Source organism: Eurytemora carolleeae, unplaced genomic scaffold, assembly GCF_000591075.1.
Source record: "Eurytemora carolleeae unplaced genomic scaffold, Eaff_2.0 scaffold1010, whole genome shotgun sequence".
NCBI classification, from domain to species: Eukaryota; Metazoa; Arthropoda; class Copepoda; order Calanoida; family Temoridae; genus Eurytemora; species Eurytemora carolleeae.
This window is the reverse complement of record NW_019396915.1, coordinates 66,901-92,244: the sequence shown is the minus strand read 5'-3', so window position 1 is coordinate 92,244 and position 25,344 is coordinate 66,901. Positions and strand designations below refer to the sequence as shown.

Below are 25,344 nucleotides of genomic sequence, written 5' to 3'. Positions count from 1 at the left end.
TCTTTTGAAGAATTGTTATTCTTATCAATTATGAAATTTAGTAAGACGGCCACCTAGCGGCCAAAAAATCGTAATGGTAGCTGTAGATCCTCAATTTCGGATCAATATTAATGGTTTTAAAAATTTTTTATATGTCTGATTCAAATTATATTTAAGTTTGAAGTTTTGGAATTAGTCTTAAGCAAAATAATTTTTGTCCAAAGAAGAAATAAACATTCAACACACAATAATTACTAATTACTTTCTACATTTAAAATATTCAGAAATAATTGTCGGACTAATAATCGAGACTCTTTTCCAGCCATCCAGCACATCAGTTCGCCACCTTGTACATTCTATTCATGTTATGAAAAATATATTAATTACCAATGGATTATTTTCTTGTTAATGTATAATTTGTTTTAAAGACTGTATTATGAGATCTACGTTGTAAACCGCAATCCTGCGAATGTATATCTCCTGCCACTTTAATATGTTAACATGTTATTGTGCAATAAATATTACTTACTTACTTACTTACTTAAAATACAATATTATATATGACCGTTAGAAAAATACATATTTGACCTCAAAAGAATTCAAAAACTTCAAACTTGATTAAAAATGGCTAAAAGAATGAAAAAAGACTTTATGTTTAACCATGCGAATAGAATTTTTTAGGAGATATTAAAAATGTCCAAAATCATTAATACTGGTCTAAAATTTGGGCTTTGGACATTTTGAGTTTAAAATACTATGTATCAAGCCAATATACAGGGTGTCCCACGACACAGCTTGAATTAATTTGAAACCTACAGTTGTCAACCTCCTTTCACATGTATGATTCTTAAAACAATAAGAAAAAATCTTCTAGTGCTGGGATTTCCAAAATGTGGTCTACCATTTTTGTGCTGTCCACATCATCGCAGATATTAAGAATTTAGATACAATTTAAATTTTATTGAATAAAACCAAAATTTTCGAAATCTGAACAAATTCTTTATATCTCTGGTGGTTTTGAAAGCATAAAAAAGCCAGACCAAAATTTTTAAATCGTAAGATTAGTAACTCTAGAATTTTACTTCTAATATTACAAATAAATATGTGAATTATTTCTAAGACCAAAGACGACCTTAAAGTTGTCTTGCCACTTTCATGTTTCGTGGGACACCCTGTGCATCATTTTTGCATGCTAGCATATTGCACAGTTATCAAGAATTGGGAAACCATAGGCTGAATTTAAAGAATTTGAGCCTCGACTTAAATTTGAGACGCGACTTAAATATGGTTTGTTCCACTAAAAATTGTATTCAATGTTTCAATATTTAAGTCGGTGTTCAATTTAAACCGGTTTTCGGCGGATTTGAGACGCGGCTCAAATTCATTAAATTCGGACTCATGATGGTTTGCAAAATTCCCAAAATCAATCTAAGGGGGCAAAATATCAACAGGAATTGCAGTAGCCGCAAAAAAAGCGGAATCAGGGTCATAATTTAATCCAGTGTCAATCCAGGTCTTAGTTTTGATATCCAGCTTCTCCACCTGAACAAGCAAATCTATTTGGTCTCATCCAAGAAGGCCTTATATATATATATATATATAAATATATATGTGATATGGTAGTAGATAAAAACTTATAATCATTTTATAATGCATAGCTGTCCAGAGGCCGAATTTGAAGAGGTAAAACCTCGTCACTAAACCTCCAAAAACCGTTTCCAATTGAGCGCTGGCTCAAATCTTGAAACGTTGAACACAATTTCGTGTGAAACCAACCATGTTTGACCCGTCTCTCAAATTTATGCCGCGACTAAAATTCGACCTCAGGTCTCTAAAGTTTTATTGTGTTTTGCTTTGAAGTTAAAAATACAAAGTTATAAAATGCAAACCTTTCCAGTGGGATTATTTTCACCACCAATAGCAAATACTCCATCCGAAGTAGTGACAACAGCATGGCTTTCCCTAAAAACAGTTTGGAATATTATCCTTTACAATTTTTGTTAAATAATTACTTCAAAGCATGCAACTTGGTTTCTGGCTAAATTTTTAGATGCTCAGCTCACGGGCAGCCGTAGTACATTTGAATTTCCGAGCCGGGTCACCCTTTCCGGTCGCAGTTTGTACTGTACTTAGCTCTATGGACAGGACTAGCCGGTGCAACAAGGTTGACGCGGTCAGACTTTATGCTTCATATAGATTGAATTTACTTTTACTAAAGGAGCAGAGGTGCATGAGCTAGAGATCTTTACATTTATGGCCAAACCTTGGTTGCGGAGTTTACTTTAGAGATAAGATGCCGTCATTGGCAGATTCAGACTAAACTTAGGAATTAGGAAGTTCACTTGTTAAAGAGTGCAACTGCTAAATGTCTAATCTTGACTAGATTCTAAAACTAAAGAATGCGCGAAATTTAAGTTATAGCTTAGAAGTGCTGAAAAATAATGACTTAATACTTAAATATTAATCTTTCTCAAATTAACCCAGAAGGGAAATTTAAATTTCCTGGGAAAAATATGAATCAGATAACAGGAATTATGGATCGACAGAGAATATGCAATATTAGCTGTTCTGTTTCTTAATTTCAATTTGTTCAAATAACTGCAGTGCTAATAAAATACATTTAAGATTACATGATATTCGAAATTATTCCAGATTACAGGAAAAGATTTGTTAGTTTGAAAAAAAATTTTAAATTAAAAATAAATTGTTAAAAAAATTTATTTGAATCGTCACATTTAATCAATTTTATTCATCCAAATATTTCGAAATTTAATTGTGGCATTCTCAGGTTTAAATTTTAACTCACCAAAATCAATAAGTTAAATGTTCAAGCTATAGCTTAAAATTCAGCTTTAAATTAAGTCAGAAGTGGCATTTAAACTGAAGCTTAACATTTAAGTTGTATCTTTTCGTTCATTAGTTTTGGACTCAGATGTCCATTACAAAGTTTCCTGCTTTTATGGTAAACTTACCGTGGATAAGTTAAGTTTCCAATTATGATCCATTGTCCGAAAGAGGGTTTAAATATTTCTGCAGTGTCTAAGTAAAAAAAGATATGAAACAATCCTAAAACAAACTCTTCATAGAACTTGAGCTGAAAACTTTAGAATGGTGGATGGTGGATATTGAGATTAATGCTTGATCCTCTCTTTTTCTTAATATCGAGACTAAACTAATCTTGTACTTGTATCCTGAAAAGTGTATAAAATTCAACCAATCAGAATCGCATATATGGAGCCGATAAATTTGAAATTTTGCGCGCCATTTAAGATTATATACAGAAACAGGAGAGACTCTCTAGATTTAAAACCGCTTTTTTTATTTTTCTATACGAATATTCAAGAAAGAACGGTTTAAGACGAAAATCAAAAGTGTGTCCATTGGATACTCAGATTAAGTAATCGGGATTAGGGCTGGGCACGTTCCGACTTTTTTTAAATCGTTCCGTTCGGTTCTAGAACGAGGGCCTTCAGCTAAATCGTTCCGTTTAATAATTCAATCTTTCAATTTCGGTTCATTATACATACAGAGAAAATCTGAACTGGAAACACATTCCTGATTTAAAATGCGTTCCCAACTTAGAACGCGTTCTTGAAAATAATAACGCGTTAACGATTTTAACCGTTCTTTTCAAGCAATTCCCATTCCGTTCCGTTCCGTTCTTTTACCAATCGTTCCAAAATTTTTAAGAATGCGTTCTAAGCGTTCGTTTTTTTTTCGGAACGATGGGATCGTTCTTGATCGTTCCATTCGTTCTCGGGAAAGAATGATCGTTCCACCGTTAACGCGCCCAGCCCTAATCAGGATTATGGATATCTCATTTTATAGTTTTCAGCTTTGGTCTCCTAACATAATTTTAGAGTTCCGGAAGGAATTATAGAATTTCTTTTCACTCGGATGGACTGGAGGCCACAGGAGGGAGTGTCACATACAATACTTTCAGAACTATTGATATTTAAATCTCAAGGTTTGGTCTTACAGGCTGAATCAACAGTATTTCCTCCTGCAACAATAGATACCAATTCTTCATCTTCATCCTAAAATTAAATTTTAAAATCTTAAGAATTTCTAAAAACTAAAATATGATGTTTAACTGACCAAATAAGAATCACAACCAAATCTTTGCCTTGGAATATTGAGGTTCGGAAGTGCCTTAGAAGTTCCTGAATTAAAAATCAAGTCTAATGAATTCAATAAAATCTGGAAGACCTTATATAGCTTTCTAATTAATTAGATTTTTACCTGCACTGATATCATATTCTGTAACCATATCTTTTACAATATTTACAAAGGACTTGTCTGTGAATCTAAAAAGCAATGTTTAAGAAAATTTTTAATTTCCCGCAAATGTAGTTGTACACAATTTTATTGTCTTTTGCATAATTTTTTTCACAAAAACTTGCAAAACTTATCATTCTGCTGCTGGGGAAATCATAGGTTGGTAATGTTTGATAAAAACTAGTTTTAGTTTTTAATTTTAAATTGAGAAAAACCCAATAAACTGAATAGGATTCCTAGAACTTTTTTTCTGGTTGACTTGTTAAATGAGCTTCATTATGCCTTCCATAGTAAAGGGTTTGCCCCCATACTAACCCCCTTATAGGCTGAGGCCCCAGAGCACTGATGGGACTTACCTAATTGCACAGCTGGGAGCAGTGTTTGCATCAGTTAGTTCAGGTGTGAGCATTCCATCATAAGAGAGACCATCTTTGATGAAGAAAAAAATGTATATATATATATATATATATATATTTCAGTTTTTAACTTCACATTTTTATTAAAAAAAGAATTATACTAAACATAATGTTTCACGTCTATCATGACGATCCTCAGTAGCTACAATTCTTTAATATATATATATAACTATAAACTATAAAGCAATAATCAGAACAGCTTCTCAGTTTTCATATTTATTAATACAAATTGTTTCAGATCTCTCGATCCTCATCAGTCAATAAACATCAATAAACATATATATATATATATATGTAAGTTAATAGTTAAAAATCCTGAGACTAAATTTAATAATTGGAGAGATCACTGTACTATCTTCCTCCCGCTGGTTTAAATCATTATAGGAGAATCAAATCCATAAGGCCTTATGAATCTTTAACTTAAATCAGTAAATCAAGATTTGAACCAGTAGTGTGTAATTCAGTAACCGAGCTCAGATTAATTTAAGCAGTCCCTGGGTTAATAGAAAGGGATCTATTATTTATCAAAATGCTGGAATAAATTCAATAAAAGATAATAATCCTTGATTTAAAGCCATTGCAAATAGCATAATGCACCTTACACACTTCTAAAATAAAAACATATAGCAGTGTTTCGCATCCTTCACAGGGCGATTAAAGTCTGTAAAGCACCCCTGTTTGTGCAGTTATTTACCCCTGAACTCTGTATGGTCGATGCCGGCCAGCAAACCTGATTTATTGTATAACAAGCGTACATTCTGTACTGTGTTTAGAATTTGATTAGTTTACCTGTTTATTTCACGAAGAAAAGATTTATGTCTCTGTGAAGTGTCGAAAGGACAAAAAATATTTATTAATATTTATTGGATTGTGTATTGATTTCATTTATACTTATTCTTGATTTGTCTTCATGCTACAGTTTTTAATGCCTAGATAATGTGTAATCATGATTCTGATTATTTAATTTTCTAAAACTATTCTGTAGTTATATTAGTTTAACATCATTTTGTATTAGATTGAAATTCTGAGCCTTAATAAAGCTCGAAGACTTGATTCTGAGTGTTCATTATGGATTGAGCCAAGAGTAGAGGAGCTTACGGTCAGGCCCGATGCAACACGGCATGGTAGATTAGATGATTTACATTAGGGCAACTTCTGAGGTTGGGAAACAAGCAGAATTAAAAAAGAATACAACAGAAAATCCAAATTCCAAAACTGCTATTTGAGGTAAAAATATCAAAATGATTACCAACCTGCTTCAAGAATGTATTCCGCCTGTGCTTGAGATTCTGCCAAATCACCACCTGAACAACATAATACTATGTAATACTAGAAATTCCCTATTAGCCTATAACTGGTTGATTTATTCCGCCCATCTAATATTGTAAATGCCAGATCTATCTTGAATCAGGTTCCAAGCATAAGCACTGCAAATACTCAAGTACAAAAGTTTAAACATGAAGAATGAATACCCAATATCCATGTTAATCCTTTTTGTTGCAACTAATGCAATTTAAGATTATCAACATGAGGTAGAACAGATTATTTTTTTTTCATATTTAAAGAAGCTCTTTATAGCAAATTAAAGCTATTTGCAATAATAAAAAATTATTATCATCTATCGACCAGGAAAAACAGTAAAATAAGTGTTCACTATGGTTTATAGGGTTATCCATTGTCAAGTATAACTTTAAACCAATCTTGAGCAAATTAAATTAACAGAGAGACCTCAAAAGCAAACTGGAAATAGGTTCATTAATAAATCGTTTTATTATGTCTGCGTGAGCTTCTGCCCCCACCCTTTATTAAAATTAATTATATTTTTCAGGGTAAAAGGAGAAGCTGTTTCAGTTAACAGTTGATCTAATATATGTGGACAAGACAGAGTAAACTAATGCTTCAATTAAATTAAAGGGTTTAAAAGAAAAATTAATATCAAAGGAATAATCAAAAGAGTGTTTGGGTAAGGGCTCAAAAATTCTGGACAGGTAATCTCACTGATTCTGTGACATATAAGAAGTGGAAATCCCTATGCTTAGTAGAGCATTCTGAAATTCGATGAATATAAAAATTATATATACCTATTATGTAATATCTGTCCTGAACTATAACAGAAGCACTATTGATCCTTATTTTAGTTGATATCTAAACACAACTTTTTGACGTTGATTAAGCATTAGACAAACAGCATGTTCAATAAAATGCATCAGAAATCTGCAGGCTGACCAGTGATCATGGACACTAACTCTGGAACTGGTAGACCAACCAGCCTTACTAATACTATCATATGCGCAATGGAGGCAAGGCAGGTTGCACACATATACCTTGATTCCAGCAATTGACTCTCAACCATATTGTCGCCGTAGCCTAACCATATTGCTTCCTCTTCTGTCCTCAAGCAAAATGTGTTTACTTTTAAATGCTTATTTTCTCCTAAAAAATATTTTGTACATACTTTCCTGATTTTGATCTTCTCTTAAAAATGTTTTTAACCCTATTTATCCAGAGGTTGAATTTAAAGAATTTGAGCCGCGGCTTATATTTAAGCCGCGGCTTAAATATGGCTGGTTCCACTTATTTATTGCGTTATCTAGCTATTAAGCAAAAAATGTGTAGGAAAACAATGTGCAAATTGCAACAATTTATAAATTTTTAAAAAAGCCTGTTACCTAACAAATTCAAATCTGCAAAAACATTTGCAAAGTTTTTAAATCCAAAATGTGTATTCAAGAAAAACTAAAAATGTTAAAATTCCCTTTAACAGTGTCTGTGCAAAATTTCTTTGCAAAAATTGTGCAATCTGGTTGCTTTTGTTATAGGCTTTCCAAAGAGCTATTAAATGTAAAAATCCAATGACTGGAAGTAGGTCTAAATATAGATTTAGTCTGGTATAGGTAAAATAAGACATTTAGGCAGTATGCCTGAGTGGTGGGCATATTGTAGCAGGAAAGTGATGTGTTGATCTTTCCTCCGATCATAAAAGGGTTTTTCTTCTCTGCTTCTTCCATTCCCCCCCCCCCTCCTCTATCCCTTGTACAGATCTAACGGATTTATTGGTGTTTGTATGTGAATTCTATAAATAACCCAAGCCACGCCAATTGTTCCGTTATTCCTGAGGCCCGGGTGCTGGGGGGATGGCGGGCCAGCTCCCGGGGAACGAGGGTTAAACTCTAGGCTTGGGTGGAGTGAAATTTGGGGAAAAATGGCAGTTGAAGACCAGCTCCCTAGTTAATAGGTTCCCCTGGAGATCTCCCATCACTCTGAACTGTTCTCAATTCATGCAATTTGATTCGTATAGTATTTTCTTATAGTATTTGTATCTTTGTAAATAATAATAAATTGTGAGAAAAACCGACTCGTCGAATATTAGATCAAATGAGTAGTTGTATTGATTCATTTTTCTTTCATATATAATATGGTGACAAGTTCAAAATTGGAAGCCCAAATAACAACACTCGTTTTTGATAATATTTGGCAAAATAGTTTTCTAACATTTCAGTCCACCCTAACCAGAATGTTAGAGTACTATCGGTGAGCTTGCACGAAACGCGGCATTGAAAATAGACGCCAACTCATCCTACACCACAGTTACCCGTTACTTTTCCAATTGTGAACGTTTAACTAATAATTCCAAGGTAAAGCGACCTTATCTTTATTTTTTTTAATCGTTAATAAGTTTATGAGTATGGCGCAGATATTTTCATCAAGCTCTAGTATTTTTCGACAGATTGATGAGAGTTAATTTGACGCGAATTAAGTTAAGATGTTAGAAACACAGACGGACAACATGTTCTTTCAGTTTAAATGTATTATTCATCCCTATTCCATTCTTATATCTTAGGATGGAGAACGACACCCCTGAACAACCAAGACCTGGAGGTAGACCCGATTGGTTCCTCAGCTGATTACGAGAGGTGTTTTTACCAGCCTACAAGGACCCAGTTGCCTCACAAATTGAAAAATTTGAGGACACGGTGGAAAGAATACCAGATCTTGATGAATTGGTTAAAAAATCTTTAACCACCACCCTATCTACTTAGGCGAGAATCAATCTAGCGAGAGAAGATGACAAATCTAAAGTTCAGCAACTGCTAAAGGCCCAAACCTTTGTCATTGATGAAGCAATGTCCCCTATGCCATGGGACAAACTTAGTGAGGGGGAAGCGAAAACCATCTCCCGGGTTGTGGAAAACCTAAAACAGCAAGATTTTTCTACAAAGTCTCTCAAGCATTGGTCCGTCCATTTCGCTGATGTGTTTGATAAATTTTTCATGACAACTAGAGTGGGGAGGATTGCTGTGGTTTATAATTCATGCTCCACCAGCTTGAAACAACGTCTTCTGGCGCTAGATGTCGGTCAAGAAGTTCAGAAGGATTCCTACTCTTACCTGAACCTGCTCCATCTCATTACTACTGTGGTCCATAGCCCCGTCTCCAGGGATCAAGCCATGATGGATATATACAAAGGATTCCGTCAGGCAAGTTCAGAATCCGTTCAGTCATACTTGCAGAAAGTTAAAGACACAGCAGAAGATGCTTGGGGCCCCAGCTCAGGATGGACAACGTCGCAAGCGTCCCTTCTGCTCAAGAAAATATGTGAGGGTTTCTACTCCACAGAGTTAGCTAGGTTGACAGCGTCCATCGTTATTTCTGTACTGTTCCAATGGACAACGCTGTGCGACTCCGTCCTTCAATTCCAGCAGAGAGTGAAATCGTCACAGTCTTAGCAAAATGTGAATGCAATTCAACAGAAAGAAGCTAGAACTCCGGTCTGTTTCAAATGCGGTGCGGCTCATTACATGCGCGACTGCAGTATTTTAGTATGTCGTTACTGCGGCCAGAACCACAAGCATGCTGATTGTACCAGATCCGGACAGAAGACATTTTGCGTCAAGTGCAAAAGCAAGTACCATAATGTTCAAGGGCATTACAAGTATGCGCTGGACGGCCAGAAGCTTCGCAGTCCGGACATAAACATGATTGAAGCCACATCATTCCTAGAAGGTTCTGTATCAATGGACATGGATTCTACAGGTAAACATTTTGGAAATACTAAAATTTTAATTGATACTGGCGCCCTCATACCAACGGGCGTCGCTATCAGCGAGTATTTTTTCGTTAACAATTTGCAAGGAAATGTAAGAGATTTAGTACTGTCGGATTTAAACTCAGCAAATGGGGCTAGTTCAAATTCGACGATGGAAACAGTAGGGCAGCTAGATGTTAAGATTAGGTTTAATGATATGTCTACAACCTTTTCAGGTTCAGCTGTTGTTTTGAAAAATTTATCTCTGCCAGTTATTATAGGGATAAATTTTTTAAAAATGAACAGTCTGAGCCCAGTTTTAGAACCATCAGCTGCACGTGTTGTACACAGCACTACGGATGAGCATCAGGATTTAATAGTATATTTTTCACACAGATCCAGACCCCTAATTAAAACACCCAGAAGATCTTTTGAAAAATCCCCCCCCTCAAGACTTTGCTATTGATAATGAAGGCGCACCTGTAATGCTGTTGACATCGAAGAACTTTGTAAAAATTCCGAAGCAAACAACAAAAGCAATAGAAGTCAATGTACCAGTAAACCCCGCTTCTCTCATCAATGTACAGCCCCTTGATGAAGAACTCCTTGATGGTGCTCAAGCCCCCCTGTGATTCCTCAAAACTTCTCAGGTTCAAGCATTGCAGCAAGCTCAGAGAACAGCGAAGACGGCCTCTTCCAATCTTTTATACAGTCTCCAGGCTCAGCTCGGTCCAACAGCAGCAACCCGGAGCAATTATTCCAGAACCATTTTCAAGCAGAAGACGAACCACGGGATGAAATGCTACAGGAAGCACTGACAGATGATGAAGAAGTAACGGGGTCGGCAGCCAATTTAATCCCGGAACCAGAGCCAGTCAAAACTCCGGAACCAAGAAGATCAGAAACAGAAACTAGCAGTGAACCAGAAAGGAGAGATGATGAACCTACAGGAATAAACACCCCTACCGGAGGACAAGGAGAACAGGAAACTAGAGATGGAGAGGAAATAACAGAAGGAATAAATACCCCCCTTCGTCAGGTTGATGAGGCAGCAAACTCTACTACCAATGATGAAGAACTAAGGCTGTTAGATGGCAGCACCACTACTGAGGATACCAGGAGAAGATCCAGCAGGAGATCAATCCCTACAGATAGATACAGCGCGGAGTTCAAACTACCGGCAAACCCCAGATCCAAGAAAGGAACAAGATCGTCGATAGCACCGTCCTTGAAGTCACTGAAAGGAGCGCTCAAGGAGAGCTGGGCACAGAGGCCAGACTCTACAGCACCGCTGAGAAGAAGGAGCAGATCAAGAGAGAGTTCTAACTCCATCAGGACAAGAGCTGCATCCCTAGAAAGGGTGCAGACAGGGAGTATTAAAAGTAGTGGTAGCATAAGAAGTAGTGTCAGGACTAGGTATAAGGTAGCAGATCAGAGTAGTTATGTGCAAGGAGCAGATGAAAGTAGTTGGAGTGACACAGAGGATGAAGCAGATAGAAGTAGCAATAAAGTTAAGGAAGGAATTAATACAATTTCTGTAACACTTCACCCTGGGCAAGGGGCATGGGTTTATTTAGAAGAAGATCCAGGACAAGTCAGTGGGGATGATTTCATTTTACCAATCTTGTTTAACACTATTGTTGAGAAAAATCTTTTTGCGTCAAAATTTTCCCCCAGGGCAGGAGTGTTACGTTCACCTGCAATCTACATGATTAACCATAATAATGATATCTTTGTTCAGGTGAAGAAGGGAGAGAGCGTGGGGAAGTTGATCAGCCTGATGGTGAAGTACGAGAGCAGGCGGCCCGTCACCAGGGGAGGAGGAGCAAAGGAGTAAGCCAGCTGCTGTTTGTAGGCATGCTGGCAGTGCTGGGAGTGCAGGTTATGGCCAAGGACGAGTACAAGGTGGAGGCCTACGACTGCTCCCAGCCTATGAATATCAAGATGTTTGACCGAGAGGCCCACTGCAGGTTCAACCCGGAGGTTGAAGGGGTGTCGGAGAAGGTTACAATCCTCCAACATGTGAATTCGCAGACGGTGGAAGGATACAAATGTCAAGTATCCTCGCACCGCAGTATGTATTACTGCGGGATGTTCAGCTATAGTAAACCTATCCTTAGTGCAGAACAAGAGCAAACATTAGTGATTCCAGCTCAATCTTTCGCTGAGATGGCTTTACCCGTCAGTTTGTAACTCCCCAGGGGCAGAAGACAGAATCAATAGTGGTTCCTGGGCGAACCTACATCATGGAGTTGTCCGCTGGGTTCCAAACTGCCTCAAACTCAGAGATAAGGTGCCAGGGTACGGATATATTGATTGATGGGTCGATCCAGAAGGGAATCGTAACGCACATGGAGTATGTGGTGACCATTGAGACGGAGATGTTTACGGTGGGGGGATCTGAGATAAGAGCTATGTCATCCTCGGAGCTGTTAGCTTGCAACCCAAGAGGCCCGTCACTGGGATGTGTAGGAGCCTTGCACACCTACACCTGGAACCAGCCAGCGGACAGCTGTACATACAAGGAGATAAAGGAAGTGCAAGGATTATTGGCTCCACATTATTTTGCTTCCACTGAAAACGAACTCTTTTATGAATTGAAAGGTGGATATGCATTACCCATACCCTGCGGAGGGTACAAAGCATTCTCCACAAATGTGAAGGATATTGTGTTAGTAAGGTCAACAGATATGGCAGAGGAAACCAAGATAGAGAAGATCCGGGCTCAGGACGTGAGTTATGCAGCGGAGATTAGGTCACTTTCTCTGTTTCTAAGGTTTCAGCTGGAGGTGATAGAAGGGCGCAAGGAAGCACTGGGCAAGTCGGTAGTCTGTGCACTGAATGTTAAAGAACCAGGTTTAGCAGCTCCACACAGGGTTAAAATGATACTTTCCTGTTCGCCGAGCCAATTACATTTATCAATATGCATGCAAGAAAGTGATTGTGGAGTTAGTGGATTCCGACGGATGTTTCCAAGGAGCTCCAATAAAGCAGGTGGGGAACCTGGCAAATAGAATGCTTCAGCAGGAGTCAGCGAGAGAACCGTGTGTCGAGAACTTCCCCCGTGTATTACCGGGGACAGACAGTTGGATAAGATTTGGTCCAAAAGTGAAGGCGATGGCGCCCCCCAGGTCAGAGGAGCACGGGAACCTTGTTTTGTCTCATCATGCTGATGAAGTAGGACTGTACACTGAGCAAGAGGAGCGTGATTTTGAACACATCAGTGGTTTATTACATTATAAGGAGCAAGTGACCGACACCCTCGTGCATGCGGTCTGCTCCCAGGACGACGAATGTGAATTGAACCCATTACCAGGTAGTCCGTCGTACTCACTGTCCAAGCTGGAAAAGGAAACTGTCGAGTTTGTAGAACTAGGCCTGTAAAAGTGTTACCTATTCTTATGATAAGCAACCTTTTATAAAATTGCTGATATGAATCGCAATTGACTATTTTTAATATCTTAGATAAATAAACGAAGGACGACAATAAATCATATAGTTTCTGATGAGTTTTTGAATAAAAGATTTTACAAAGAAGATTCCAGTAGCTTTGGCTCGCCCAAAAGCAAATAATGCAGGATTTAAAGGTTAAACAAAAACAGTTTTGAGGCCTATATTCTGTTCTAATAGTTTAACCAATAAGCCCTGCATTAAAGGCTGCCACGCATTTTATGGCGGACAAAGTATTTCTGAATAAGTTTTAATGTTTCTTTGTTATGAACCGATTTCTATGTTTCACTTTTTGTTCTCAAATATATATTATTTAATTGTTAGTTCTCGAGGTTTGAACTTTTAAATGTGTAACTTTAATCCTACCATAGATTGTTTCTCTCCGTTTCAGGAGTATTCCAATCCTTCTTAACTACGTTATATATATCATTAACACTGAGATTTTCGTTTAGCTATGTATTTCAGTCCAAGGGAAAAATTTTGACAATATTAATCATATAAATGATTAGTTATAAAAATAAGATAAGTACAAATATAGAACTTAATATTTAAATAAAAGTATAAACAAACTGATTTTACAAAATATATATATATATCTATCTTTACTTAATACTATTGGATTTCAACCTCTATGAATCAGTTTAGGGTGAATAGATAAACGATAATTACGGATATTGACAGAACAAATGGTTACAAATAAAATGAGTTATTACCTAGATTTTCCAATTTGTTTCTTCAAAGATACACTTTAAAATCACTGGGTCATTTTACGATAAATACAGATCTGAGAGCAAAGATCTAGGATTCAGATTCCAACTAACTAACCCGAGACAGAGTTTGTCCTGGCTTTTTATAGTAAACCATGATAGATTGTTCTCGAAGCTGTTGCGCTTGTTTTTTGGCGCTGCTTGATAAATTATTCTAGAACTTTCTTGAGAAAAAAGTTCTCTGACTCACGTATTCTTTGCGTGCATCTTTTCTTCTAACTGGTTCTAGAAGTTTTAGATGTTTCTACGATCTTTTACCCAGGGTTGTTTTAACATTGAATCTCGATAATTGATGATGGGTATACAGGCTAGATAGTTCCCAGATTCAAGGCCAATTATATCTTTATCATCAATTATTAATTATACAGAGAAACATAGTTAGAATTAAAACTTGGGGTTTTACAGGCCCATGGGATTATTTCCTAGTAAAAATCCTAGGACCTATTTGGATGGGAGTCTCGTTCGTGGGAATATGCGTAGGGCTGATCACAGCATTTCAGCACGGAGTATGGGTTGCTAGATCAGGAGTACGAGTTTGCAAATCTTGCAAGAAAACCGAGTCTGACGAACAACTGAGGACAGCCCAGCTACTGATGGACCTCATGGGAGACTCTCAGTCCATGCCGATGAACAATAGAAGGGCTCCACCCCCAAATGTTAGATACACCACTAGACAAGGGCATAAAGAGGAAAAAGTGGAAATGGAAACCTTGAATGCTATCTGATCGCAGAAAAGATCAGGGGGGCATGTAGCAGGAAAGTGATGTGTTGATCTTTCCTGCGATCATAAAAGGGTTTTTCTTCTCTCTCCTTCTTCCATTCCCCCCCCCCCTCCTCTATCCCTTGTACAGATCTAACGGATTTATTGGTGTTTGTATGTGAATTCTATAAATAACCCAAGCCACGCCAATTGTTCCGTTATTCCTGAGGCCCGGGTGCTGGGGGGATGGCCGGCCAGCTCCCGGGGAACGAGGGTTAAACTCTAGGCTAGGGTGGAGTGAAATTTGGGGAAAAATGGCAGTTGAAGACCAGCTCCCTAGTTAATAGGTTCCCCTGGAGATCTCCCATCATTCTGAACTGTTCTCAATTCATGCAATTTGATTCGTATAGTATTTTCTTATAGTATTTGTATCTTTGTAAATAATAATAAATTGTGAGAAAAGCCGACTCGTCGAATATTAGATCAAATGAGTAGTTGTATTGATTCATTTTTCTTTCATATATAATAATATGTTATTTAGAAAAGTCAGAAAATTTAAGCTTCCTAGCTCAAACACTTTTAGAGTTATCGCAAAAAAAAACAGAGGGGGGGTCAACCCCCCCCCCCCCCGGATAGATAGATTTAGATTATTTTTAATTTATTTATAATAAAGATTGCACGATTGTAATATTCAGTAGGAAATCGCAATAAATCGTAGTTCTAACAACTGTTGTCCCAGGGAGCGTGAATGCATTTACTTATATTACCAAATAAATATGATTAATATGTTAAGGTTATGATATATACCATGAAATTAACGCTGCATTTCTCTATAATAAGCATTTAAAAGTAAAGACATTTTTCTGGAAGACATATGGGTGTGAACAGGAAGCTCTAGGGGTAGGTGCAATGCTGCAAATCCATGTTTGTGATTCACTTGTGTATGGAAGCTATATGGGTGTGGCGTGCCTTCCCTCGGCCTTACCAGAAAACCATTAATAGCTGATCAATAACTTGAGAAAAAACTGTCATTAATGGCTCTACCTTTTAAAGTTAAAACTTTACGGGTTAATTTTCTTCAAAATGATTAATGGGTCCATTACTACTACTATTGTTTGACCTGCATGGATGTACCTTCACCTCCTGATCATAAAGAAATTCAAAATTATAAATTATAAATTATAATTCAAGGGACAGATTTGAGAATAAAATGTTTATGGGAATATGTGTAACTAAACTCACTCACGTGACCCAAATCTGAGACTTTTAAATACATAAAAAAAGTTCCGAAAATCATAACCACACTCTTTCTGGGACACCTTTTATATGTTAAATTTACTTTTTGAATTTTTCCTGAAGTGAAGTTTAACCTATAGCACTTATTTCTAACATAATATCCACCACAGTAGATTATCTGGCCCCTATGATATGGATGTGGCTTTAAATGAATACAATGCGATCCATTTGAACTATCCAATTATGGTATCTATAGGGTGGTCATGATGATGTTAAATACTTTTTAAAGTAGCAATTTCATGATATCATGTTCCCAAGTAGCAATTTTCTCCTCAAACAAAAATTGTCCCTCCAAAAATGTTCCGATTTTTTCATTTTTTCATTTCAGACAAAATCAAAAATGTCCTAAATAAACAGGTTTTGGAAACCTTCAAAATACAAAGAAATGTTGTGTTTCATCATTCTGCGAATTTTCTCCTCAATTATCTCAAAAACTTAATTAATACCCTTTTTCCTCTGAACCAATAAGTTTATAAAAAATATTTAATTGAACCTGAAATACTGTACAATATGCTGTCTAAAATAATGTCCAAGATGATTTGGTAAACGAACTTGACCATCAGGCCCAAAGGTAGATAATTGACCGACCTAATTAATGCAAAAGACATTAAACTTTTTTAGAAATTGATTTTAAATCAGTTCTGCAGATTAGGAAATGTTTGTCTAATTGTTCAGTTGTTGACTGGTTGAGTGATTAAGCACGAGAAATGTCTACCATTGGAAAATAAAATCCTCCAGTAATTGCTATTACAGTTGGTAAGCACTCGAACTCATTTGGAGACTTATCCCACTTGGCCTGATCTTCATAGAGGTAGCAATACAAGCCTAATAATATTTGTTTTTAGTAAAATAAGGCAACCGACATCAACTTGTTTCAAGTTTACATTACAAAAATCCTTTTGCTGAAATAATTTTGTGTATTGATTATCAATTAATATATTTCTATAATAGGCTGCTAGAGAGATAGTGTGTATTTTTTAAATCTGCAGAAATTGGAACCAATTTTATTAATTATATAATATAAACATACTATGAAAATAATGTATCTAGTAATCTACATAAAGTTTGAATTTTCTTGTCTCCTCGTCACAGCTGATCTGAGGACATTCTGTCTGCTACGGAGAGAAAGCTTGCAAAACAGTCTCTCATTGGTCAAATCAGAACCAATCCTGACTTGGGTTCTATCTAAGCCCGAGTTTGGGTTTTACTCAGGTTTAAGTTTTTTAAATCTCATCTCAGGTGTGCATAGGGATGGATCGTTTTCATTTTTTTTTTGAAAAACGATCATTGCATGTAAGAGCATTCATAATCGTCTTCATATGTCGAAAAACATATTTATCGATGACAATTCTTTTTCAAAAACGATCCTTTTTATAAAGTTTGTTGTTTCATTAATGATAACCCTTCGGCCTTCCCTAACGATCGTTAGATTTGTCAATGACAGTTTTTTTTAAATGATAGTTTTTTAAAAAAGATCATATAAAAAACGGTCACTTATTGTTTTTATAAAAACTATTATTTTTTAAAATGCTCAAAAAGAGTGGGTCGTTTTCAAAAACAATTGTTGAACGATTTAACAACTCTATTAGGAGTACACATAGAGTATCCACTAGAAATTCCGTATCTGTTTCCGCTGGAATTTTTTTATCCGGCGGAAAAGGGATCCGAAAACCTCTTTTCTGGCGGAATTTCCTCTTTTCTAGCAGAATATCCACGATCTTGGGGGGGGGGGACCTTAGATGAAAATGTTTTGTATTTACATATAGTCAACAATATATAGGTTAGATGAACCATACACAACCTGTGATTAAACTAATAATGCAGTAACATTGATAAACATGAATGGAATGCTTATCAATACTTTGAAATAAATCATGTAATTATTAGGCTTGATCTTTGATGAGAAACAGTTTAGATAACATCAAGTGTATATAATAAGAGCATAAAAGTGGAAATCAAAATACTTTTATTTCAGTATAAACAGCTTTCAATAAAGTTTACCATGTTTGATTTTTTTCTAGAGATGATTTAGTTTTTTTTACAATTACCTCTGAAGGATTTAGCAACATATCCAGGAAAACAAACAAGGAAACATTTTTCTAAAAAAATGTAAACTTTTTTGATTTTATGTACTATTACCAGAGCCAAATACAATTAAAAACCAGAAAAACATTGTCATTGTCATATAGATTACCTTGCTTGATGTTTGTTTCACAGTACCATTTCCCATTTATCGGATTCTCAGGGACACTGCATCCTGACAAGGAAATAATGAAAGGCTTGATTATGGTTTCTTGTTCAACTTAGAAACTCAGCTTTACAGGGACTGTAAAGAAAAAATGACAGGGGGTTTAGACTGAAACCTGAGAACCTCAGGAGTTGAATGAAACCTATAAGACATCTATCTGATGCTCTTGTCTCGAGAAATTAACATAAAACTGTGTCAAAATTATACCAAACCATATATATGTAAGATATATGTCTGTCTCATGTGACCAGAACTCCCTCCAATAACAGTGCAGTATTCTGGTCATGTGATGCAGACGGAGGCATGTGACAATAATTCTGCACTGCCATTGGTTGGAGTGCTGGTGACATGGTCCAGACGTATAAATAACATTATCAATTATATCTATTAAAATTGAAAAATTATTAAATTCAAATATACACCAAAGTTTCTCAGATATCGTCGTTTTCAGATTGGTTTCGTATTTGTTAAATATGATCTGTTTAATGTTACGAATCTTATACAAAATCTTACATACACACGTTTTGGTATAATTTTGACACCGTTTTACATCAATTTCTCGATACAGAACATCAGATAGACCTCTTATAGGTATCAATCAGCTCCTGATATTCTCAGGTTTTAGCCTATCCCTCTTCCATTTTTCCTTTCCAGTCCCTTTAATTACCTTTCAGCTTCCACACCAATTGTGTTGAATTGTTTTCCTTGCTTCTATCTATCTCACTGAATGATCACATTTTTAATTGTGCAATCGAGGAGGAAGGGGGACAAATGGAAGGGGGGCTTGGGGGTGAAACAGGAAAACAGATCTCAACAAAAAGTAGAATTAGATGGAAATTTTGAGAGGGTTTATTTGATGGGATAGATCTGAAAATAAAAATATAATTGAACAAAGGAAAATAGTAGAAACAAATATGATACTATTCAGCTTTGTCAACAGTGGGAGAAGAAAAAAAACTATCCATCTAAAAATATTTAAGCTAAAAAAATCTTAAAGTAAAAAAATTGTGTAATCGAATAGAAAGTTGCTTCAATTACAGTCATTATACTAGTATAAAGCGAAATGAAATTAATCATTTTAAAAGTTTGTAATTCAGAGTTAACAGTTACAAATTACCAAGTCCAAAGCACTGTTTCTAGTTTACAGACTTAATTTTGAATTTTTCATATTTATTTCTTTATCTCAGATCAAAAAACTACAGCTGTCTAAAAATTACATTTTGTTCAAAGGAAAGTGAATTAACCAGCATAAAATTTCAACACTACAAAATTCTAAATTTTGAACATGTTATAAAGTAACTAAAGGATATCATTAAAAATATTTCAAATTTCTAAATTTTTTAAAGTCACCTTAAATCGCCAAGATGGCAGTTAAGAGTTGTCTTATTGTAGAAAAACACATTGCAATCTCCAGTCACTAATTAATTGAAAACTATTTATGAGCTGAAGTATAAAAAATAAAAAATATTTAAACCTATGATATGACATCTCGTCCATTTGAATTAATTGTAACAATTTGAAAATTGGCAAGACTGAGATTTGGAGATGAACGATTCTTTGGAGCATGAAAAATTTGTTGTGCAGTGTAAAAAGTTTGTGGTATAAATGATAAAAGAAAATGGCGCCAACAAGAATCAGAGTCAAGTGAACAAATATCATTGGCATGAAAGACGGATGAGATGCCACAGTTTAGGACCATGATTTCAGGGAAATCTAGTGAATCAAGACTTAAGAGGGAAAATTTCCAGTCGATATCTTTTAAATGGGGCGTGTTAGGGCTGGGCAAAGTTCCGTTAACGAAACAGAGGTTTTCGAAAATTAACGGAAGAGTCTGTTAACGAACAGCAAAAACCGTTAATTTTAAAAACCTTAATGAAACGCATTAACCATTTTTGAAAAAAAACACTTTAAAACGTTAACTAAAAAACTAAAACGGTAATAAATATTCAAAAAATCTTATTTGTTTTTAAATGTCATCTTCTGTGATTATAAACTGTTAAAATTGAGATCGTTAACTAGCGGTAATTTAAAAAACAACAGAATTTGCAATTTATCCTAAGAGAAAATATAAGGGGGAAACAAACTAAAAACTTTTTTAAATGATTCGTTTTTTGTTTGTTTTGTGTACATTTTCTGTGAGGGTCAAAATTTTGGCACTAGATTTTAAGATAATTGTTTATCCTTTAAATATATATATACATATTGTTCTTACTTTTAAAATTAACGACTGACTGATTGTTTTCTCTTTTAACAATTGGAACTAACCGTTAACGAAACAGCTAGAAAAAATTGGAACGTGCCCAGCCCTAATCCCTCCTAGTTCGCCTTAAATATATTTCAAAGTCAAGAAAGGAAAACAATTTTGAAGTTAGAGCTTTGATTTTTCACTAGGATTAATACACACCTAACTTTAACTTTTTTTTGAATTTCCAAAAAAATGTGTAAATTGACACTCCTTAATCTATATACATACTTTGCTTGTCTGTCTTTCTATTTTTTGTGCCCTTTAAACCAAATTTTTTGTGGCACCTCACATGACCCCAGGGAAGGTTTAAGAATGATCAAAATTTCAAAAATTTGCCTAGAACAAAATTAAATTTTCAAAATCCACAACACTTTTTTATGAAATCCGCAAATAATTTTTGGTTTTGTTTTACAATGCAAACAAAGAGAAAATGTTCACAATTGAAATAGAAGATGGTCGCGAAGCGCCTTGAAAGCCTAGACCCAACTTAAGTCTAGCCAGGGAAACACAGTTAGTTTCTAACTTTCTAATAGTCAATAAGGTGGCATGCTAAAGTAAAAAAGGATAGAATCGGAAGGGATTGAAAACCTAATTATTGCTGCAAAAAAAGGAGATTTACCGTTTTTCCCCAAGCACCGGAAACTGCATGATAAAGCAGAGTCAGCTTGTACTGCAAATATGAATATGATATTTAATTATATTTGGGTTCTCTGAAAATAAAACCAACCTTGGTTGGTTTTACTGGAGAATAAGGTTCAATGTTAAGTATTGTTCTCATAAAAACCCTGAATGTGTCAATTTCTACCACGGCCCGCTTATAGATATGATTCTATCTATCTATCTACACTGAACTTGGCCACAGTACAAATTTTATTTTGGTAATTTATTCCATGGGCCTACCAGCTGATGTAGCAAACCGGACCCTAGATTTGTTGTGTTTATTTTAGGGGCATATTTATGTTTATTTTAATGTTTCTTTTATACAATTTTTTATTTTTTTTTATTCAAATAGATTTTTTTTTTTTGTTTACAAAGAATTAATATTTGAAGGAAAGTTCAGGGTCCATAGAGTAGGAAAGTTGTACAGCTGTGTTGATAAACAGCAAAGATAATATATAGATATGCAGTCAGGTAGAAACCTCCTTCCTAAATTGCCTGTAGCAGACAACTAATTTTTGAACCTCTGAGAAAATGTGCAAAAAGATACATCTATAGCAAATTGATTACTTTCTATATTCCTTTAGAACATGTTTACAATTAATTTAGAAGATGGGCGCAAAGCGCCCTCTAAGGCTAGAAAGAAGGGCGCGAAGCGCCTTGAATTTCTAGTTTTATTATATATCCATGGTATTTCTACCATGAAAATCCACCAAATAGAATATTAAACCGATTTTTTAACTCAACTCTGTGGAAAATAAGATGCAGCTTCAATCCGAAAGCTCAAGCCGTAAATAAGGTTCAACGACATCTTGGACCCGAGCCGTATTTTCCCGAATTTTTTAAATCGCGGGCTCAGGTGTATAAACTCGATGAAAATCAAAGTATTCCATTTAAAAGATGATTTAAGCATTTCATGTGTTAACATTTTATTTTCTGGAGACGTTAAAATTGGCCCTCCATTGTTAGATTGGCATATCAGATTCAAAACAGTGACTTAAAAGTGATGTCTGATCTAGAATGATTTAGACAGATATCCATGAGTGACATGCGCAAAAGTGAATAATTTTGTTATATTAACTAGATTAAGATGTCAAGGGAACCCTTTTGATTGGTATAGTTGCTCAAGGAAGGTACGTGCACCTGCTGCGTTGAATTACAAGAGGAGAGATTATTATATATTTTAGGTCGGGTAAAGACACTTTCTGGGCCGAGGGCTGCGGGTGGTACAGGCTAGGGGACTGAGCACCGCAGCTAGAACCGGCTCTCTCTCCGTCTTGTAATTTAACGCGGCATCCACACAAGTAACTTACTTCCTTGGGCTTCTGCCCTTTTGAATGGGACAAAGCCGCCTTAAAATGAAAGTAACTTATAGTTAAAATAGCACTCCCTCTAAATTCTGTTTTTTGAATATTTTTTGTTGTACAACATGTGGCCCAATAAAACTATTTCAACTAGGGATGGGGATTTTTTTGTAAAATTTTCCAAACAAAACAAAAACAATTTTAAAACGTTAACGATTGTTTGCATTTTATTTCTGTCAGACTGTTAACAAAAATGTTTAATTTGTTTGTTAACGATTTCTGAATCATTCAATCAGGAGCTTGATAGTTCACAAATATATGATATTAACAATTTTTGTGAACATTTTTTTTGAATGAACAATATGCAGAACGAACAATTTCACTGAACAAGTGTTTTACTGAACAAATTAGCTCACTTAAGATACTTTTGAACAACTCACTAAAGATACTTTTGAATGAAGGAACAAACAAATAAAATGATCAATTATAACGAATTAATTCAAAATTTTACTGAAGTACTAAAAAAACATATTTGGCTACATTATAGATCAATGAACGAACAAATTGAAAATAGCCAAACTCTCCCATCTCTAATTTTAACCTTTTTTAAAGGCCAAATTCTATAAAATGTGAACTCTGACCTGGATCTGCAAATAAAACATTGGTTTTCGGAACTTCTTGTTCAATGAACTGACGACTCACAAGAAGGGCTTCCAGCAGTCTATATTTCAGGTTTGAAGTAAATTGAAGGAAATTTTAATTTTTCAGTAAAGGGATTGTAAGCGTAATTTCAAGTGTCCTTCCAGATCTATGCAAAGATGACAATGCCAGATTTACAATTGATCCCTTGAACGCTTTGTCTGATCAAGTATGAATTAGATATCCATGCTTATGCATAAGAAACATGTTTCTTTAAACTGTCTATTTATAATTGCGGGTGTGTTTTTTTGCTTATAAGAAGCAATGGAGAAATTATCAGAAAAACTGCGATATTTTCCACATTTTTGATCAGAATTAAAGTTTCAAGGGTACCTTGGTGAATCAGGCATGGGCATCTTTGCATAAAGTGTCACTTAAAATTACGCTACACTCCTTTGAAATGTACAAAAACCAGCAGTTTTCGTAATCATTTCGCAATCAAGTTGTGTTTGTACGTATTCTTGCGATATTGGCAAATGATATAAAAAAGCACAAGTAAAAGGATAACAAACTTTTCAATATTTCTATCCGCAGTTGTTACAAAGTGAGCTGAAAACTTTAGAATTTGATACCTTTACTACCCAAATAGATTCTAGTACAATAGATGGCAATGTAGAATTTGCACACTCTCAGTACAGCTGTATTCTGACGTCACAAGTGCCAATTCATTTTTTATGTCCGACAACATTATCAATAATAGTGATAATTTTAGAATAAAGTGCTTATCTTACAGTAAAATAAGGGCAATTTTATGTGTCCTTTATTTTCTTTTTTTACAATTTTTATTTAATCTTGGAAAACATGTTAACTAATGTGAGAACATTTCGTTTTCCTTGTTATTTTTGACACTTGCGACGTCGTGTATAATTGGTCTATTTCTCTGTTGCCACCTATTGTAATCTATTTGTTACTACCGATCTTCTACTCTTTAACTGTGAACATTTTTGATTTCTGTTTAATCTGCTTTTTTCGTTATTTTTTGGATATACACCAAATTCCACACAATAAAAGTTCTCTTGAATTAAATGGCCGAGAAGTTTCAAATTTTCCGGCTTCTGATTGGCTCAAATTTTTTTTTACTCTTTTATGGAAACAAACTAAATCTAAATATAATATAAATAAATCTATTTTCTCCTTATATAAGCAACAGATAAGATTAAATTAGTAGCAATCAGAAACTAATTCAATTCGGGATCAGCATATACATTTTTCCTGAACACTCCCTTTAAAAAAGCGATAAATATTACCCTGCGTTGCAGAAAATAGTTAGAATTGGAAACAGCATGCTGAAGCTAGGCTTTGTGTTGAACTGGGCTAGCCAGGGGAACTAAAGGGTGTCAGAAACAAAATCTCGACAACTGACTTAGAAATTAAAAACATTTTTTTTCTTCACTGCTGTTCACCTGGATGTTATTAAATGTGAATCACCATCTTAGTTTTAGATTTGCTTATTCAAGGATGATTTTTTATTTTCCCACCCTTTCTAGGTAACCACTACATGAACCTAGCTCCCTGCATTGAAAACAAGTGCATTTGGTCAAAATATTTAAAGTTAGATTGACATTTCTAATCAAAAGTTTTATTGGAAAAAGAGGGTTCATATGTATAGAACTTATGTTTTTAACACATATTGTTGCTTCTCTTTTTTTTTGGGGGGGGGGGTAGATTTATATTCTTTAGATCAAATTTGCAATTTGCATGAAATTACCTGTTTGTGAATGGTTTAAATTCAAAGTTTTAAGGCCATCCCGGCTATTCTTGACCAACCCTTTTATATTAAGGAAATAATCAATCTATCTAAAGAAAATGGATTTGTAATATTTTTTATTTAAAATTGAATTCTTACAATTGTCTTTACGATCCGAGTTGAATGTTACATCTTTTTGAATTTGTATGGACACTACGTTCTTCGGGATCAGTCGTTTTTAACAATTTTCTCCTTATAGACGCAACAGATAGAAGTAAGATTAGAAGCGATCAAAAGCGCTTTTTTATCGCATTAAGCCTATACCCCCTTTCATTATTCGCGAAAACTCCCCTTAAGTTACACCTTGATATTATCAACATTATCATTAGACTTTTAGGGCGCTTCGCGCCTTTCTTCTATTTCAATTGAGAACATGTTCCTTTTGCATACATTGTGAAATAAAAAATAAATCAAAATATTTGCGGATTTTCCAAAAAAAAAATCGTAGATTTTTCAAAATTTTCAAAAATCGAATCTTGTTAGAGGCAACTGTTTGAAAATTTGATCATCCATAAACCTTCCCTGGGGTCAC

The 25,344-nt window shown here is 35.2% G+C and overlaps 1 protein-coding gene across 1 annotated transcript; it reads right to left on the bottom strand.

Annotated features, from left to right (window-relative positions):
- Positions 1 to 1,304: 1,304 nt before the first annotated feature.
- Positions 1,305 to 24,356, bottom strand: LOC111710060 (uncharacterized). The gene is made up of 20 exons (XM_023484081.1): positions 24,313 to 24,356; positions 23,008 to 23,087; positions 21,025 to 21,075; positions 19,511 to 19,577; positions 18,828 to 18,883; positions 18,107 to 18,169; positions 17,961 to 18,011; positions 16,628 to 16,737; positions 16,406 to 16,500; positions 15,970 to 16,037; positions 15,737 to 15,759; positions 6,755 to 6,818; positions 5,927 to 5,977; positions 4,614 to 4,686; positions 4,222 to 4,286; positions 4,078 to 4,142; positions 3,959 to 4,016; positions 2,952 to 3,018; positions 1,869 to 1,941; positions 1,305 to 1,521 (listed from the first exon to the last, which is right to left on the bottom strand). Exons 1-20 carry the CDS (start codon positions 24,348 to 24,350, stop codon positions 1,408 to 1,410), a joined length of 1,332 nt encoding a protein of 443 aa, XP_023339849.1. The 5' UTR covers positions 24,351 to 24,356; the 3' UTR covers positions 1,305 to 1,407.
- Between the last annotated feature and the right edge of the window lie 988 nt (positions 24,357 to 25,344).

What these genes read in the sequence shown, in the direction of transcription:
- LOC111710060 (XM_023484081.1), bottom strand. Translation starts at nt 24,350, where the DNA reads ATGCTGTTTCCAATTCTAACTATTTTCTGCAACGCAGG. An exon ending in ACTATTTTCTGCAACGCAGG is followed by an intron (nt 23,088 to 24,312) that starts GTAATATTTATC and finishes CCTGAAATATAG; the next exon opens with ACTGCTGGAAGCCCTTCTTG. An exon ending in AAATACTGTTGATTCAGCCT is followed by an intron (nt 3,019 to 3,958) that starts GTAAGACCAAAC and finishes TTTTTTACTTAG; the next exon opens with ACACTGCAGAAATATTTAAA.